The 19,350-nt window shown below is 34.6% G+C and overlaps 2 protein-coding genes across 5 annotated transcripts in view; one reads left to right on the plus strand and one right to left on the minus strand.

Annotated features, from left to right (window-relative positions):
- The window catches only part of LOC144968669 (beta-parvin-like), a 28,219-nt gene extending 25,900 nt beyond the window's left edge, over positions 1–2,319 (minus strand). Inside the window, exon 1 of one of the 2 annotated variants that reach the window (XM_078907236.1) lies at positions 2,195–2,319. In XM_078907236.1, the coding sequence (XP_078763362.1) occupies position 2,195 (1 nt within the window). In that variant the 5' untranslated portion in view covers positions 2,196–2,319. Of the gene's footprint in view, positions 1–698; positions 905–2,194 lie in introns of those variants that run through there. The other variant, XM_078907235.1, reaches the window with a different exon arrangement.
- Positions 241–14,669, plus strand: LOC144968671 (translocator protein-like). Of its 3 annotated transcripts, none has more exons than XM_078907238.1 (4): positions 241–332; positions 3,787–3,888; positions 5,962–6,177; positions 7,921–12,713. In XM_078907238.1, exons 2-4 carry the CDS (start codon positions 3,787–3,789, stop codon positions 8,101–8,103), a joined length of 501 nt encoding a protein of 166 aa, XP_078763364.1. In that variant the 5' UTR covers positions 241–332; the 3' UTR covers positions 8,104–12,713. The 3 variants fall into 3 exon arrangements, with proteins under 3 accessions (XP_078763364.1, XP_078763363.1, XP_078763365.1); XM_078907237.1 differs by lacking the exon at positions 241–332 and adding an exon at positions 1,059–1,669 and having other exon boundaries at positions 7,921–14,669; XM_078907239.1 differs by lacking the exon at positions 241–332 and adding an exon at positions 1,535–1,661 and having other exon boundaries at positions 3,785–3,888.
- The last annotated feature ends 4,681 nt before the right edge of the window (positions 14,670–19,350 follow it).

Consider the following 19,350-nt stretch of genomic DNA (forward strand, 5'->3'; position numbering starts at 1 on the left):
CCAAATAATATGTCTTATGGTCTATTTTGTATTCTCATTCTGTGTATCACATATCATTTTCTGATCAATAATCTAATGAGCATTCTTGAGTTGAGTTTCCTACTTTTTCAAAGTGAATAAAAACAAAATCTTACTAAGATGACCCCGAAAACAAATCAGTATGAGTTGAATGACGAATCACAAACACAAGACTTATCTGAAATTTTGAATCGCTTTGCTTTTTATGATGTAAAATGTTTTCTTTATTACGTGGAAATTAGTCTGAAGAAAACAAGGACAGTCAGGAAGGAAGAACTGAGAAAATTTGACTTGTTGGGACCATTGCTCTTGGGGTAGGTAATCTAAATCTAAGTCCAAGTCCAAGTAACCTTATGTTTAGGTTAGGATCACCTGCCTAGTTTTGGGTCATCTCGCAAGCAAATCGTTGATCTCTTCCAGTCAAATTACTAGACTATTGTCATTTGGCAAACTGTAAGTAGGATGTGGGTCTTCCTGTCGCACTGAATTTACAAAGAAGGCATAGTCATAGGGTATATTCATAATTCTAGGAGAAAAAGGAGAACTTTGGCTTTTCTCGACTTCGACTCAATGAGTCAATGAAGTCAATAATCTGAATCTGAATCGGGGTTTGTGTTGGTCTTAAAATTATTGACAAACTAATGATGATACACTTAGTGAAGAAACTGGCTAAAGTCTACCTTCTTTTGCTTTCTTTTTCCGAGTAATAGTTCCAAGTTTTTCGAAGAAAGATTCATCTTTTTTCTTGGGAGAAAGCGTAGTATTCGGTGAGGTAGCCATTTTTTTCTCGAGGGTAAAATATCACATCTCTATAAATTCAGGAAGTACACACTTCAATGAATCACAGGTGCGAGGTGTGTTTGTTGTGTGTTGTGTTTACATTTACATACGGCAAGTTAATCCCTGAGCTCCTCCACTCTGTACTCGTTAAAGACTTTCGATTCAAATTTACAAATTTGATTCTTTCATACTAAATCTTGGCTTCGCTTTTTGAAAAGTTGATAGAGAGCTGAGCCGGTGTTAGACCGTCTATCATTTGATTTTTCTCCTAAACGTACACATTTTTGCCAGTGTAGTGTATGAATATGAAACGATTGGAATACCGAAGGGTAACGCCCACTCTGTGGCTCGGTGCCCACTCTACCCCTACCTCTCCCTGCCCTCTGTCTGTTGTCTATTTTTTTTTTTTCTGGAGCTGATAATGTTTCAATCAACTTACAATAATTACATTCTCACAAACTAAATGTACTTTCTATTATTTTGTCTTGGTACCACCACTTTGAGAAGAACTCTTCTGAAAACGAAATATTGTTTCAGTCGTTCTTCTTCTTACACAATCGAGCCTTGATATTGTGTGATGCTCTTGAAACTCGGACCCGTGACTTAATGACTGAGTGACCTTTGGGATCAGAAAACTCATAAAAATCTGCCGAGAAAGAGATTTCATACCAACCGGCGTAGAGCACCACTGTCCTTCATTTGTCTTTTAGGGCTATCATCATCCTTGCGTCCTTGTGAATAAATTCGTTTCATCACCCGGCTTATACTCGACTTATCCCCTACACTCCCACCTGCCATCATACACACAGTTGAAAGACATTGATTGACTGCATTTCTGCATTTCACCGAGGTATACAAATACAAATACAAGGTAATGATTTCCTCAATGTTGATGACAAGATTTAATAATAAATCAACACAACTTCTAACGAGCAGAGGGCATAGTCGTAGCCTTTACTTTGACATGTACCTTAGTTAAGTTAATTATTAGGAATAAAAATGAAGCTATCAGAATTATGTTCTTCCTAAATGAAATACATACTAGATATACTAGATTGCAATCTGCAAGTGACAAAAATATCTAGGCTGAAGATACTCACTTTGACTTGGATACAATAAGAAAATAAGTTCTAGAGTAAAAGAGCGTCCACGATTGATTTAACTTTTATCATTGATTGACTTGACGATTTTATGTAGTAAAATTGAAAATTAAAAAATAAAGAAAAATGAAGATGAGGTGAAATGGGGTTGAATTTGCAAATGAAAATAAAATAGTTTCCTTTAAGTTTAAGATAGTAAAGACCTTGTTTTGTTTTGCTGATGAGAAGTGTGTATGAAATAACGATTTGATTAAACTACCCATTCCTTAAATAGATTATAAGACGTTTTCACTTACTTTTTATTCAATCTTGAAATAGGAATTCTTCTATAATTAAAATAATTATAAAAGGCGAATAGGAAACCTTCTCACAGAGAGAATGACAACAGTAGTATGACGATAATAAAAGTGAATCTAAAGATAACTTAACTCATGTTTGATGAAGATGTTAAGTGTACCAGGAAATAAACACTTAAGAGTGGTCTGGTCTTCTCACGCATTTAGAAATTTATCCTCTTGTAGCATTCATTTTCCTATTGTACTTGTTATGTTTTTTTACTGTACAGTTTGATAAGAAAGTTTGTATTTTATTTCAATAACATTTTCATTTCAAAGCAAAGCAATCACTTGTTATTGGTATTGATTAAATGTAACATTTTTATATATCGTCATTGATTTCATGTACTATATTTTAATTTAAGTGACATTTGATCACTTTAATGATATGAATATAAAAAATATATATTATTTAAATAATTTATATGTATTTTATAAAACAACTGGAAATAAATAGTGGTTTTGGGATGAATTATGATTTTAGCACATACGTATGTAAAATCTTTTATTACTATACGCTGTGTCGATACTTTTTTTCCTGATATTATTGTATTTGAAATTTGTCGCTTACGATAATACATGAAATCAATGATGATATTATAGAGTCCTCTACTGTCAGCTTAATCTTTTGAACAGCATAATTCATTAAAAATTTTGATGACAGAATTAAGCGTGATGTTCTTGAGGTTGATATTTAACTTTCTCTTTTGTTGATATTATGAAGTCACCTTTCCCCACAGTGGTTGCATTGGGCTTTGTTCCAATCTCATTTTTAACTTAGAGTACAATGAAGGGGGGGGGTGAAATGAGAAATGGCCAAGGCCAGCTGGATAAGGCATGGCACTTCCATCATGGGAAGCTGGCCTCGAGCCCTGCTGTCAGCATCTCCTACCAGAAATTGAGCCCCGATTATTTACTTTGCGAGGCTGCACTGCTATTGATGCATGGGTTTTTAATGTAAAGCAAATGATCTATAAAAACTCTTTTCTAATTCAATGAACGCATGCCAGAGCCAGATAGTTACAGATAAGGGCATGTCTCGTCCTATATTTTAAATGTTGCTGTTGGCTTTAGACCCACTGCAAAGGGCTTTGAACACATTTAGTGGATTTACAACATAAAACCTGATGTTTTTCTTTGTTTTTGTTTTTTTAAACACCTATGTACAAGAGCAACAAACAGATTAATATCAATGACTTTTGTCAATGAGTAAGTCTGTTGTTTTGGTGTGTTTTTTTTACTATTGTTGTCAAAAATATTAAAATTGTGCAATTTTGTGGTCTTGTGATATGACACTTGCCTTCAAACCAGTATGTGCCTGGTTCGAATCTTGCTCTTGGCTATACAAAGTTGAAACAAGCTATTTACATTCTCTCAAATCACTTAGGTGGATAGCGAGTACAAGGACTGTAACAGCATTGTCTCTGTCAGAAAAAAAGTAATACATAGCGCCTCACAGGTGTTATGTCTCATCCTACATGATATATGTTGCTGTTGGCTTGGGACCCATTCGATGATTTAACTTATCCTATTTGTACATGGTTTAATTTCAGATGTCCGACTATATGGCTCCAGCCTTTGGTGTAATTTTACCCAACATTGGAGGAATAGCTGGTGGATTCATGACCCGTGGAAACCTGAAAACCTGGTATGAGGTATGGGACGGTTTACAGTTATATCATGATCTATGTAGAATACACACTGATTACTTAGGCCTTTCACTCTTCCAGAAGCATAGGCCATCAACAATTCTCCAACAGACATGATTTCGGGCTGCCTTCTCCACTTCGTTCCACGTTGTCCCTTTCTCCTTAAGTTCAACCTCTGGTTGTGCCTCGAGCTCTTACTTGGCCTTCCCCCCTTTCATTTCCCCTGAGGATTGAATAGGAGTGCCTAGCATGTGATGCTGCATACTGGCTCCCCTAAACAGCCCCAATTCCTCCATCAGATTTGCTGCTCAAATGGCAGGCTGTCACTGCTCTTCATTTATTTTTTTTTCTGGCCATCTTATGTTAAAGATCCGCCTCAGACACAAGTTCATTAATTTCTTGTGAGCATTGTTTTTGTTGTTCTCCAAGTTTCCGATCCATAAAGGAGAACTGATTGAACAGTAGAATGCACACGGTGTAACTCAATTAAGCTCAGTCATTATCAAGCTTCATTCCAGATGAACAAAAATTCTTGCATTTGTAGTTTAAAACTTAAGATCAGATATTTTCTCCCCTCTAGGATAGAGCCTTAGTCTATAAATTTCAAATTCGTACTTGACAAGCATTCCTTATAACCAGGCATGACTAACCGTCTCAAAACTAGTGTTGTGTCGGGGTGTCTTTAAGGATAAAACTGATTTTAAAGTAAAAAATGTGACCTATCATCTCAAAATGGTATTATGTCAGGATGATATAGGTGCTAAAAAGTGAATTTATAGCAAATATTATGAAACTTGGTTAAGTTTTCATATTTAATTGAAGAGAATGAATATGATTTCTTAAACTGACAAAATCAACAATTTCACATTTCTTGTCATTTTCATTTTAATAAAAGATTAAGGCATCTAGTTTACCCCAACATGATACTTACCATTTTGATGTGATTACAAATATGAAACTAGTGTTAATTTTATTAGTCTTATCGAGGCAATTAGTCGTAGTTTTTTAAAAGCAACAATACTAGAATTTCATATTTTTCTGGTGACTTTTTATTTAACACTTACTTTTTGGCATCTTGTTCACCATGATATAATTCCATTTGAGACAATAGGTCTTATTTACAGCCATCTGAAATGAGTCATTAGCATCATCTATGCTCCAAAACAGAAACATGAAACCTTTGTTTGATGAGACAGAAAAGACGAATGAGAGATGAGAGGAATGTGTTGTGAAGTAGGAAGTAGTCCTTCACAGCCATTAGGCCCATGGAGCCAGAGTTTATCCCGGTATCTATAGCGTGAAATGGACAATAGCAATTGCATGCTGCCCTTTTGGATAAAACGCTAGTCTATTGCAAAGTACTTTCCACCAGATCTAACAGACCCAGCTACCCAATCACTATTTATTTACATTCTCTCACTGCAATTTAATATGAGTACATGTATAACAGTATTGTCACTGTCGAAATAAATTGTAATAATAGCACCTCACATGTGTCATATCTCATCCTTTTTGCCAAATGTTGCTGTTACTGTTAGATTGGGACCCCTCCCTTGTAAAGCACTTTGAGTGCATTTAGTTGATAAATTAAAAAAGCTTGTTTTGTTGACCAAGGGAAAACTCGAAACATTGACATCATTTGTTTTTGTAAATTAAATATGAAGCTTCTAATCCACTTTATTATTGTTGTGTGGCTATGTAGTATGACTCTCGCTTTTGGAGCAGAAGGTCCAGGGTTCGAGATTCGCTATGAATGGGGCATAGTTGAGTCCTTGGGAAAGGCTCTTTACTCATATTCTCTCACCATGCTCAGGTGTAAAATGATTACCTGGCCGATAACAGTGTTGGCTCTGTTGGAAAACATTATAATATCACCTAACTGGCGTCATGTCTCGTCCTACATGTTTAGTGTTGCTGTTGCCTGGGGAACCCTTGTAAAGCACTTTAATCACGTTTAGTGGATACTGCTCTATATAAAGGCTCTACTAAAAATATATTGTTTGCTGTTGAGAAAATAATAAATGAATATTTGATGTTGAAAAATAATTCTTATTTCCATTGTGTGACTATGCCTGTCAGGGCTTGAAGCTTCCATCGTTCAGACCACCCAACAAGGTGTTTGGGCCAGTCTGGACTAGTCTCTATTGTTCTATGGGATATGCTTCCTACATGGTCTGGCGTGATGGCGGAGGCTTTGGAGGTGATGCTGCCATGCCGCTGGCATGGTATGGATCACAGTTGGCTTTGAATTGGGCATGGGCCCCCATATTCTTTGGATTGCATAGTCCCAAGTGGGTAAGTTTAAGGAAAGGGGAAAACTATTCAGTGAAATTGTAGAGCAGGCTTTTATACTAATTTATAATGATGAGAAATAAAGGTGATAGAGAAGTACCAAGTGAAAACAAGAGTAAAAAATTCTTACGGTGTCAAGAGCCACACCTGGGACCCTGATGGTACAACATCAACTGCTTGGACGAGAGAGAGGTCAGGGAGACAATGCACTAGCTTGAACCTTCCAGCTGAGAAGGTGGACGTTGTATTGATTGGTTCCCAAGCTTAGCTGTTTGACAACGAGATATTCTTATTCTCTGTTTATACATAGCACTTCCCAATCCCAATTCCCTTTCTGTCGTATTGTAAGGAAATGAAAATGATGTAACACACCAGGCTGCTCTAAATCATTTCAAGTTAAATGCTATCAAACCCTGGTTAACGCAATACTTGATTATGGTTATTCAGTCTGGAATTACAGAACAACACAGACAAAAGAGGTTAATCAGATGCTCTATGAAATGATTAGGATGGTTCCCTAATCAAGAAATATGGGCTAGGGCTAAAGTACCAACACTGAACAAATGATTTAATGGCCTCATACTGATACCAGTAAATCATTACTAAATGCAGTCAAGTATAATAGAAACTAGGCAGTTTGGGTAGAACATTTTTTAAGTTCCTCCATCTCATGTTGACATTCATTACTTATTTTTCCTAAATACTTTCCGTTTATGGAATAACCTATCTGATGTTATCATCAAGCTTCTACGCAATATTGAGACCTTTAACCAGTTAACTGCTGTACTCTGGAAAAAAATGTTTTTAAAAATTTGGCCAGAACTCGTCCTTCAAATATTGATGATTTAAATGACCCTCATCTTGGCAAAAACTTTCACACCTGGGACTTAAATAATGATTCTTGCAAGGTCCCCGGTTGGAGAGTTTTTGCCAAGATGAGGGTCATTTAAATCGATTGATATTTGAAGGATAAGTTTTCTGGCCAAATTTTTTAATATGTGTTTTTCCAGAGTACAGCAGTTAACTGATTAAAGATGCACTACAGACAACCAGGAAAATACCATTTCTTCCTTTTTCTTTTAGATTTATATGACCCTCAACAATAATACTCAATCTAACTGAGTGGGTCGGTATATTTGGGGGAGAAGGGGGAGGAGGAGGAGCAGCCTTAAGCTTTCAGTTTTATGTAGACAAATATCGTGGAAATTAATAGAAAGAATTAGGCGGTGTTGTTGAATGGTCACTTGAAATAATTCATTCTATTTTTTTTTTCTTCAGGAATGAGAGACATCTAAAATTTGCCATCATTTTGTCGTTTTACATTTCAAAAGATTTATATATTTATTTTCTTTTTAAAAAATTAAATTTACTTATATTTACTAATTTATTTGTTTTGTTTCTGCTTTAAAAAAAGTAATGACACCAGTTTAAGCTTGTTATTTTATGTGTTTGGCTTCATACTTAAATAGATAAAAATATTGAAAAAAATGAAAATGAATTGAGAAATAAATGAATAAATAAAAAGTCACTTTATATTATGTTAGCTTGAAATCAGTAACTTTGATCCAACTCAGCCTTTATCAAAACACAACCCTGCAATACATTAATTACTGATTACGCAGTGAAATTGTTAAACTTGCAAACAAAATGAAATGTGGAGACATTTTTGAAAGAAATGCCAATAAGGCTTTTAAAATAAAAAATCAGACTTAAATTTCACCACTAATTCAGTATATTCCTTGACAGGCCCTGGTGGATGGAATTTGCATGTGGGTGGCCATTGCAGGGACAATCTACAACTTCCACTTTGTCAATGAGACAGCTGCTAAGTTGTTACTTCCTTACTTGGGATGGGTGACCTTTGCCAATGTCCTGACAGCTAAAATCTGGTATGACAATCGTGATACTAAGGCTTTGAAGGATAAGTAAATGACCTGATTTTCAAGTGTTTGTATTGTGATCTACGAAGAAGAAGTCAACGGATTGCTCTAGGAGTGAACTAGAGAGTTGAGACAACTTCTTAGTTACAATCACCTCATTGAGTTGTTACAAATTTAAGAGATATATTGTAAATATTGCTGCTTGAAGCTGGAGGAAATAACAATAATAAAATAAAAGCTTCAATATAATTTACAAAGACAGATGATGTAGACGTTTTATGTTTTTTGACAAAGGGGAAATCCGAAACATTTACATCATCTGTCTTTGTAAATGAAATTGAAGCTCGTATTCCATTTTATTATTATTTATATCAAGTACAATAGAGGAAAACTTCTGATGAAAATACCTTACTCTATTTTGCTTGTTTTTGTTTTGTTTTGTGAATGAAACAGCATACATCATTTAAGTTTTAAATTTGACTAGAAAAATAAAAGGTACCTTTTAAATGTTATCACCCATTTCATACTCATATTTGCTAATTTATTTGAGAGGGAACAAAGATTTGTTTACACACTTGATTTGATGTAGTTAGTGAAGTGTAGTACAGGGCAGCCAACTTATAACAACTCTGTTATTGTGACATTCTATCTATAGCATCATAAAATCTATGTCCCGATATTTTCCCTATATATCATTAGTAATGAAAAAATTCACCTCACAACATACATTTAAGTAAATTATACCCTATTACAACATCAATATGGTGGTGATTGTGAACTTCAAATCGACAGTCAAGGCAAAATTTCTGGTCAAATGAAAACATTTTCTCTCTGACCAATGAAATTTCGTAGTCATAGCAAATGAAAATACTTGATTGGCTGAACATTGATATCTAGTCCCCACTGGACCAGTGGATGTGGGCGTTTTGCATAGGTATGGCAAAGTGAGGCAAAATCCTAGCTTACCTGGCGCTTTGCATTGCACAAGTGTTTACTGACCTGTTGACAGCAGTGACAAGAGTGAACTTGACAGCAGATGACTAGCTAGTGAATGATATTTCATTGGTCGGAAAGCAAATGTTTTGCATTAGACCAGAAGTAGGAGTGGACATCGCAGTTCATTTTTGTGTTGTGAAGCATGATCAGGCAATCAGGGATACCAATAATGGGTCAATGGCATAGTGTCTTATACTGATCAATTGGTGCGCAATCGAAATGGGTAGCCTACTTCGACTGTAAAGGTCACTGTAGATGGTTGGTAAAAGACAGCCATAGTCAAGTACTTCCTCCAGTTATTTTTTGGTTGCTCCACTATAACGACAACTCTCTAAAATGACATTTTTTCCTGGTCCCAAAGATATCATTATAGAGAAGTTGCACTGTATTTTAATTGTTGACTGTAATGATGCAATTTCTCTGAATGTTACTTGAAAACTGTATTATATTCAAATGCTTTATCTTGATATTATTTCTTGTAAATTACCTATACCACATACTTATGTATGTATATGATTAAATATTATCCACTTTTTAAAAAAATCTATTGATCTAAAAACAAACTAGGGTGTTATTATTTCCAAGACAGTGACAGCAATGAAATGAAATGAAATTTCTTAAGTGAAATGATTGAGTTTGATTCAACGGATTATGAATTTATAGAACATGTCTGTTTTTATTATGGATGAAGTAGTGCATGTTTTTATCTATAAAATCATTCTTTATTTTTATAATCCATCATCTCAAATCGTTAATACCATGTCGGGGAGACCAAGATGATAAAAAGGGAATTTAAAGCCAAAAATATAAAAAATAAGAGATAAGAAATTTAATTTTTTGGCACGTTAAAACTAAAAATATATACATTCTCCTTGATAAAAGAAATAAATGTCATCTAAGTTCCATAATTTTGGTTATAAATTCAATTTCCAAGATCTTAATAATGTTTTGAGACAATGGGTCACATTGTTAGATTTGTAACAGACCATCACTTTGCTATTTTCTTCTAGTCATCGATTGTGAATGGATGTTACTGTCATTTGGTTATTTATACTCTTTTTTCCCCGGCAACACTGATTAATGTTAGGTTTACTTAGCTTCGAATAGGTTTACTTAGCTTCGAATTTACCTATTCTCATTCTTTCGAAAGAAAAAAAAAAAGCTGTAATTTTTCTCCCAAATTTCAAAGGATAGAAAATATATTAATGTGTAAACAAATCAATGAAAGTTACCTGAAGTAGGTGTGAACTATCTTTTGATATTGTGTGTTTCTATGTAAAATCTTCAAGTATGATTACTTAGCTTTGTCCTAGCCCTCGCCAGAGTCCTTGGCTGAGAGGCCAATAGTCAACTGTATAATATTATTGTGGGAAATTATATTTTCCCCCCTTTTAAATAATTTCTCTGTCATGTACTGCAACAGTCTATTGTTTACAATAATATAAAATTTATAAACATTTGACTGTACTCCTATTGGTGGGATGCTGTACTTGTATCTGGATGGGACTTTTAAGTGATCTGAAAATAATTACATTGATAGTGTGCTTTTGGAATCTACGTTTGTTCCCTATTTGAACCAGTCTCCTTTGTCTTACTTTTTCTCAGCTGTTTTAAATCGTAAATCTAGAATTTTTAGACCTGACTTTTTTACTGACCTGAAAGTGTCACAAGCACATAGACCCCTAAAATTCAAAGATTAATAAAAACAAAACAACTAAAGTTATATATAATATAATTTTTATTTTTGCTTTATCCTCCTTCAATAGTAGTATATTTATTAATAGCATACTTGTTGGTTCATTAGTGTGGGTCTCTCCACCCCCCGCCCCCTCGCCCACGTGTTCTCTTATTTTGGCTACAATTTTTAAATCTTTGCAATGTGATTTATTTCTTTCATATTTATTTGTATAGAGTGAGCTGTATTTGGTCTCTTTATCAGAAACGGGGATTTAGTTTTAACATTTTGTCTATATCACAGGGACTGGGAATTTATTTTTAATATGGCTATGATTAGGTACCGCAAACTGAATTTTCAAACTTGAAAATGGCAGTTGATTGTTAGTTATATGATTAGTACAAGCCATTCGAAGAATTTTGATACCAAATACAAGGATGTATCTTGAATATTAAGGAAGTTATGACGATTCGAAATTTTTGAAATTCCGTCGTTTTTCGCCAATGGCCAGGAGACCAACTTTGGAACACCACAAACAAAAATGTATAACCTCCAGACACCCAAAACCTCTTGAGTACGAACCCAAGTATATAGAGAACAAACTCAATTTTTTTCAGGGTGTGACACAAAAATAAAATTGTCGTTTATTCAATCAAAAATGGGAAAAAGCCCAATTTCCCATGTTCTGCGAACGGACATGAAAATCTTCAATTTTAGTCAAATTCAAAAATTTGTAAAAAAACAACAAATAAAGCTACATTAACCAAATACATATCAAATTAAAGCTAAAGAAAAGATCTATTACAGCAAAGGGATATCAGAAGGGATGGACCCAACCAAATGTACTTTGTCATAATAAAAGTACACACATTCATCATCAATTACAAAAAATCATACATTTTGGAAAATTCATAAAAAATCAAAGAAATTGTTAAAACCACTTATGTTTCCACACAAGCGAGGGATATCGTATATATTTCATGTAAATATTTAATAGATACAAATATATCTCCCTCCATTAGCTACTAAGCAATTGAAAATGACACCCTAATTTCAATATTATGCGAACGGACATGAAAATGAAACACAATCCGCTGTTTGAAAATAGTGAGTGATGGATCAAAAATTAGCAATTATCATTGGTATCACTAGATTGAACACTGGCAAAATGAGCAGTAAGCATTACAAAAAGATCATCCAAACTGCCTGACAACTTTAATTTAGTCTTTTGACATATCGCTTTCTGAAATCTAATTTCATTGCGAAATGCTTCTATAGCTTGTTTTTTGGAAGAATATCCCTGCACTTTCTTATAAAGAGTATTTACATTATCAACATTGGTGCATGGACCACCATGTTGTTTTAAAACAGCAGTTAAATTAGATGTGATAGTGATTGATTTAACTTCTTTTTGGAGTTTCTTTTCTTGGTTTTCAACCATCTTCTCTTGCATTTGTATCTTTACTTTATCTTCCTCTTCTACTTTCCTTTTCTTTAAACATGGAGCATATGATCTACTAAATTTGAAAAGATTATCTCTTTCATTAGATGTTTTACTTGCAATAAAATCAACAACATCATTTCGCTTAGACATATGAATGCTAGAACGATTAAACAATGAACAATTTCTTCTTTTGTGGACATCAAAATCGAAGTCACCAAAGGCACTTTCACCAATCAAATTAGTCAATGGACAATGAGCTAACTTAGAAGAAATTTCAGCGGGCAATGCTGAACTAAATGAGCCATCTAAAAAGTCTGCTAACTGTCGTTTAGTTACAGCAACAAGTTCAGTACAAATGGTGACAATGGCATTTCTCATAATACATAATTGATCATCATTACAATTTGATACAAAAACATTGATTGCTTGAACAGTAGGACTAGAAAGTCTAAATTCTTCACCAAACACACAGACAAAATCATCATCCATAAGGCAAGAAGGATCTTGGAAAAAAGCAAACATTTTCTGAACATACAAATAAAAATCATTATATTTCACTTTACTGCTTGTCAACAAAATCCAATATGGCCCAGTCACCTTAACATAAAGTAAAGCAATGACACATATCAAGCACATAATGGTGGGATCTGAAATGTCATAACTCAAACTGATCATTTTCTGATTAATGGTCTCTGGCAAAATGCTAGATGAAAAAAAAACCTTAATGCTTGAGTGGTGAAAAATCAATGCTGCTGCAGCTGCATAAAAACAGTTAAATCGATTAGATTTGAATGATGGAATTAAAGAGCTGGGACAATGGGTCAACCAGTAAACCCGATAACCATTCTTCTGATCACCCCTGGGACCAAGCAAATCACATGCATGTTTGATTGTCCGTGATGTAGCAGTCATATCATCTGACTGGAACCTAGCAAACATTGACTCTCTATCCCTCCCAAGACCATCCCCATCACCCAATTGACATTCAATATTAGACAATGCAGTCTCACAAGCAGCACTCATACCTAAAAGGAAGTGAGCGTTACAATGCAAAAAGGAAATTTGAACACCTCGACCAAGTTTTCATTTATATAATCATTCAATTTTGAATCATACAATTTCATACAAGAGGCCCTATCAGTCATTGTGCTAGTAACCTTTTCTAACAAATTATCTAAAACATCATGAGTGGAAATATCTGAATAAGAACTATACACATCAGATAATGTTTTGAACATATTGACTGTCAAATCCAGAAGACTATTGGCATCTTCACAAGCAATAGACTAAAACCTAAATACAATGTTGTATCATTGTCTAGTGACACTTGATGGCCTACAATTTTCTGCTGGTCTCGTGATGTACCATCAGAATGAAGAGTAACATTAGAAGAGTTCAAGACGCCTTCAGCATTTTGTAAATGGCAAATAACATTAGCTTCTTCACAAATATTGTTACATGTTCTGGCACAAGGCAAATGATCAAAACTGTAATTAAACAGACATTTTGAAATAGTAGATATACAATGCTTAACATTGTCAGCAGACACCCCTACCCTTGACATCAAATCAATAACTGGCCGTGCTCCAGGCAGGAGGCCATTGTAAAGAGTAAATTCAATGCTGGGCATCGGGTTTCTTATCGCGCTGGCGGAATTGGGCGATACCAAGTAATCGTTGTTGAATTAGTTATTTTAAAAGAGAATTGAACGATCTTTCACATGGTGGTTTCGGTTTTTCTAATTTTGCATTTTAAACCCCTGAAAATCCCGTTTTTTGAATAAAGTTTGAAAAAAAAGTCACTTAAAATTTTATAACCATCGTGAATTTAGTATCAACAGATTCGTTAAGATTTACTTCATCGAATACTGCAATAACCAGCACGATTACGACCACGGCCCAAATTCGCCGAGCATTCAAACGCAGTATGTTGAAAAAACGCAAGATTTCACGAGGGGAAAACGTCAGATCGTCGTATTTTTCATCCGATATCTTTTCTTTATTAACCGAATCAGATAAAATCAAAAATAACACCATTGGAAAGGGCTTTTCTTGATCTTTTCACTGATACCATTCATTTTAAAAATGGTCGAAATGTAAATAAATTACAACAAGGTGAATTTATTGTGAAATCAACGAAAAACGCTCTCAATGCAGGTTATGCGGCAGTTTGCGGTACCTACTATGATGCGGAAAACTTATAGTTTAGTTTGGTCTCTAAAGGATTAAACAAACAACAACAATTTCTTTTCTGTCTGTCGCAAAGTACTTTCTTCCAGATTTAACAGAACCAGTTACCCAATCACTGCTGGGTTAAGTGTTGGTCAAGGAATAATCTGGACCTCACGGGAAATCGGTCCTTTTGCTTGTGAAGTTTGAGCTCTATTGAGCTACTGTATTTAGACCTTTATCAGTTTCATAACATTTTATTATTTTATATATTTTCTACCACCTTTTATTATGATTTGATGCATTAAAGCTACATTTCACACACACACAAACAGTCTATATTCTTTTTAATCTATTGTGACCAAATTGCCTTTAACAAAATAAAAGGATGATAGTGCGAAGCCTGGAAAATGGTATTCCGTGTCTGAAAGTTAACCATGCTTGCAACATGTTTTGAGTGTGTGTATGTGTGTGTGTGTGTTTGTGTGTGTGTGTGTGGCTTTGTATGTGTGTTGTGCGGGTATGTGGTCTTGTGGTATGACAATCGCTTTCAGATCGGAAAGTCCTGGGTTCCAGCCTCGCTCGGCGAATAGTTTAGTCCTTGAAAAAGACTCTTTACTCACATTCTCTCACCGTACTGAAGTGTAAAATAAGTACCTGGCCGTCAACAGCGTTGTCTCTGTCTGTAAAAATTGTAACATCGCCTAACAATCGTCATGTCTCGTTCTACATGTTGCGTGTTGCTGTTGGTCAGGGATCCCTTATACATCGCTTTGAGCACATTTAGTGGATATTGCGTTATATAAAAGATCTAATTTTTTTTTGTCAATAAAGAAGGTCACTCATATTCATATTCATATGGCCGTTACACACCTACCTTTAGAAATGTCCCTTAGAAATGTCAGTAAAACCCGTCAGTTAAACTGGACACAGCGTTTCATGTTCAGATGACGGAGTATATATGGATGATGGTGATCTGAAAGTGGAATCTCGTAGTCTCAAAGAGGATTCAATCAAAAGTTGGAAGCATGAAGAAAAAAAAGTTTTTCTTTGAAGTTGGTATTAATACAGATTTATTGTAAGTCGCTTGTAATGAATTGATTTATCAAGTAGCAATTACAACAGTAGCTCAGCTACCTGACAAAATAAATATTAAAATAAAGAAAAAATGAAACAAGCAAAAACAAAAGAATATCAATTGCAGCAACAGATATTAGATGGAAATAGAATTAAACAATAACAATCGCACCGTTGGTAATGGATGCGCTGGTACAGATGGTGGAGTTGTTGAACATATTGATGATTGTGATGTTGATGATGACGATAACGGTGATAATATAAATATAATAATACCAACAACAAAGGAGATGAATATAGATTATTAAAGTGAACAAAATCTAAAATTCCACATTACTGTTAATAACTTAAACGCTAAAACGACTTTTTTTTTTTGGTGTATTTTATTCGACACAATAACGTTTTGAGATAATGGAATTTTGCCTTACTTATGAAGAGGATACTTATAGGGAGTTACTTCATATTTTTGGACCAAATCTATTGACGTTGAAAAAGAAACAACTGTTCGTCGATCCCCTCAGAGACTGATGACAACGCTGAGGTATTTGTCTCACTATTAGCCATTCTAAAAAGCCATCTACAAACCCTGTAATACTTCTAATTTGTAGTGATAAGAGTTCTTAAAATGAACCCCAAAGAGTTTTTAGGTTATCGATAATGACAAACGCTAATTCAACAACTGAATTGATAGTTGATTCTTGTAGCCTCGTAAAGGATTTCATTTCCTCATTGAAACAAAACGTACAAAAAGAAAAAAAAAAACCCCAAAAATTCACCAAAAAAATACCCACAAAAACAAAAACAAACTTAACACAGACTTTGTTTTTTTTATTGTTTTTTTTTTTGGGGGGGGGGGGTTAACTATTAATTAGATTTTTTAGCATCTGAACCACCCTGACAAAAGTATGTTTTTACGCGCTAAATCTCGTTTACTTAATTATCTTTCAATGATTGCGACAGATTTCAGAAATCGATTAGAAAGTAGGCTTTTTTCTCTCGGGAAATACAACCCTGTATTAATACCATTAAACAGTTTTATTGATTTTAGCTGTCATCCTGATTAATCACCAGTGAATATAAAAACCGTTATTCGACGGTACATTTGTTTAAAATCTAATACATCTTACCAAAACAATACAAAGAACGCTTTGGCATCGACACTACTGCCATCCTGGTTAAAATTTAAATGTTATCTACATTAATGAGCACTGAAACGGTTCACAGCTTTGTGGTCTTGTTGTATAACTATAGCAATCTCCATCGGACCGCTTTCATGTAAGCGGACTAGATTTAGTTATTTACTAGTCTAGTACATGACTGGCTTCATACTTTCAACGCAAAAGATTTCCAAAGAGGAAATAAGCAACACATCCGGTATCGATAATTTCGTTCCGTTTCATATTTGAACTTATGTACTTTTGCCACGATGAATCAAATCACGTGACTGTCGACTGATCAGACTATAATGATGTCCATGGTTGGCTGTCAATTCAATATTTAGGCCAATTACAGTTTCATTTAAACTCAAACAAATTGAATCCAAAAATAAATAAACAAACCAAAGAGAAACTGTGTTCTGATGAATCACATTATTTCAGTCAGTAACAATGCCAACAGAATAACATTTGTCTCTACTATACTTTCTAATGTTTTATTTTTTATTTATTTATATTTTTTTTTGGTTGTTCTTTGAATCGAGCCCTTCCACTTCGAGTCTCCCCGTTCACTCGCAACCTGCGAGCCGATTAGATTCGAGTTTTTTAAAAGTTTTTTCTCACAAAAATTTGTACTTTCGATGATCTGCACTTATCTTACAGTTGTTAAAGCTAGTGTCAATAGCAACAGGATACGTTTTGCCTCTGTCATTCGTAACCGACGCGTTTTCCGTCCGGATCGAAGCTCTTTCAATCTAAACATAGCTGCTATCTTGTACTTGTCGACTATATGATGTATCCTAGTAACTAGTCTCAGACTTAGCTTGAAGTCCGGCCTCAGCAAATTACTAAAACTTGGTCAGAAGGTGCCGTGATTTTCGTCTGGGACTTGCTTAGTCAGCTCACATGAAATCCGAATCTTTCAAGTCCTTGTGTCAGGGATAGAGACTAAGCACTAGACCGCGTTCATGAAAAGGGACCTGATGGTCTCTGGTCCCAGAGCGACGCAATTTGAATCTTTTGAAAAGTTGTTTTCTTTTTACTAACATACCTCCCATCGTACTCGGGTCAAAATGAGTAACTGGCCTGTAACAGAATTGCCTTTGTCAAGAAAAAAATTGTAATAGCGCCCTTTTGGGATTCCTATAACACTTGGTAGAGTTCACGCTTCACAAGCAAAGGGGCCGAGATCAATCACGGGTGAAGTCTATATTTTTATTTTCTGACTCCTATTCACACAGCAGTGAGTAGCTGGATTTGTTAGACTTGGCGGAAAGTAGTTTGCGATAGACTTGTCCTATAAAAAAAGGACTTCAAGCAACTGCTATTGTCTGTTTCACGCTGCAGAAACCGGGATAAACTCTGGCTCCACGGGCCTATGCTTTGAAAGACTACATAAAGGCACACTGTCTCTTGCTTTATTTTAAGTATTGCTGTTGGCTTATGAGCCTTTGTTAAGCTCCTTGAGCATATTTAGTAAATTTTGCGCTGAATAAAAAGCTCAAGTTTAAGTTTCATTTTGAATATAGTAAGTTTTGATAGAAATCCAGTATGGGTTACTGTTAGTTCTTTATTTTTTATCCATTGTCTCCATCGGATATTGAGTCGGGGTGAAGCGGATACCGGAAAATGAATCCTAAGTAAGTTCTAAATGATTAGAAATATACAATTCTGCTTTTAGACGATAAAAAAAGAAAATCCGTTAACCAATTAACTGCCGTAATCTGGAAAAAATATTTATTTTAACATTTGTCCAGACAACTTGTCATTCAAATTCGATCGATATTTTGAAGAACGAGTTTTCTGGCCAAATTTTTAAAATACGTGTCTTTCCAGAGTACGGCAGTTAAGTAGTATTTCCCTCGATAAACCATCTTAGCTTATCATAACTTTCATATTAACATGCTATTTTCAAAACGTAACAAGACGCATTTTCATCATTCCATGGGTCATAAATTTCCGCTTTCTTTTAAAATGATCATTTGACCAAAGGGATGTTCTCCACGAAATAGTTGAAATTTGAAAATTAAAACTCGCAAAGCCTGTCAGACAGATGGCTCTCTATCTAGGATGTATCTACTAACTTTTGGAACACGTATGATGAGAGTCTTTTTTTTTTTTTATATCTTATCAGAGAAAACTGCAATATTTGCCATTTACATAGTGATTGAAAGAGGAAAATATTTGTCTTGTTTGCTTCATAGAACATTACCCTTAGTATTTTGAGACTTCAAGTTTTCTCTGGTGATTCTAAGGCAATTGATTGAGAGTATTAACTCATTTTCTATTCCTATCCGGATGTGACAAAGCAATTTTTGGACGTCACTTCCTCACATTGCTGACAGCTGGTTCTATTTTCAGGAACTAGGTCACTCCGACTTATTATCAGATTGAGTCTGCCGGTTACATTTATTGTGTTACAGAATCAATGTTATGCAAGTTTACTCAGCTTCGCACCAGTGAGTTGCTGGCATAGAATTAGTTAAAAGCCCATTATTGATCAAACCTAATAGTGTTTGTTAACAACCTCGCATTTTTTATGACACAGTTGACGAATTTTTAAATTCCAGAACTTCCTAAATTACATATTTACAATTTTGGGGAAAAACAAACAAACAACAACAAAGCCTTTCATTTTTGAGTCAACAAATTTAACATCGAGTTAATGATTTCTTCTAGTCTATACTCATTTGAATACAATTTGTATTGCTTGCCACATACAATTTAAATAAATATGTTTTTTAAAAAAATTATCGGCATATCGTACTTAATAAAAAAGACT

Source organism: Berghia stephanieae, chromosome 3 (genome assembly GCF_034508935.2).
Source record: "Berghia stephanieae isolate SIO BIC M18660-M18661 chromosome 3, UCSD_Bste_1.3, whole genome shotgun sequence".
Classification (NCBI taxonomy): Eukaryota; Metazoa; Mollusca; class Gastropoda; order Nudibranchia; family Aeolidiidae; genus Berghia; species Berghia stephanieae.

Bases quoted from the DNA above. Each gene is read 5' to 3' on its own strand.
- LOC144968671 (XM_078907238.1), top strand. From the start codon at position 3,787: ATGTCCGACTATATGGCTCCAGCCTTTGGTGTAATTTTACCCAACATT. The intron at 3,889-5,961 runs GTATGGGACGGT...TATGCCTGTCAG, and splicing joins ACCTGAAAACCTGGTATGAG to GGCTTGAAGCTTCCATCGTT. The intron at 6,178-7,920 runs GTAAGTTTAAGG...ATTCCTTGACAG, and splicing joins GATTGCATAGTCCCAAGTGG to GCCCTGGTGGATGGAATTTG.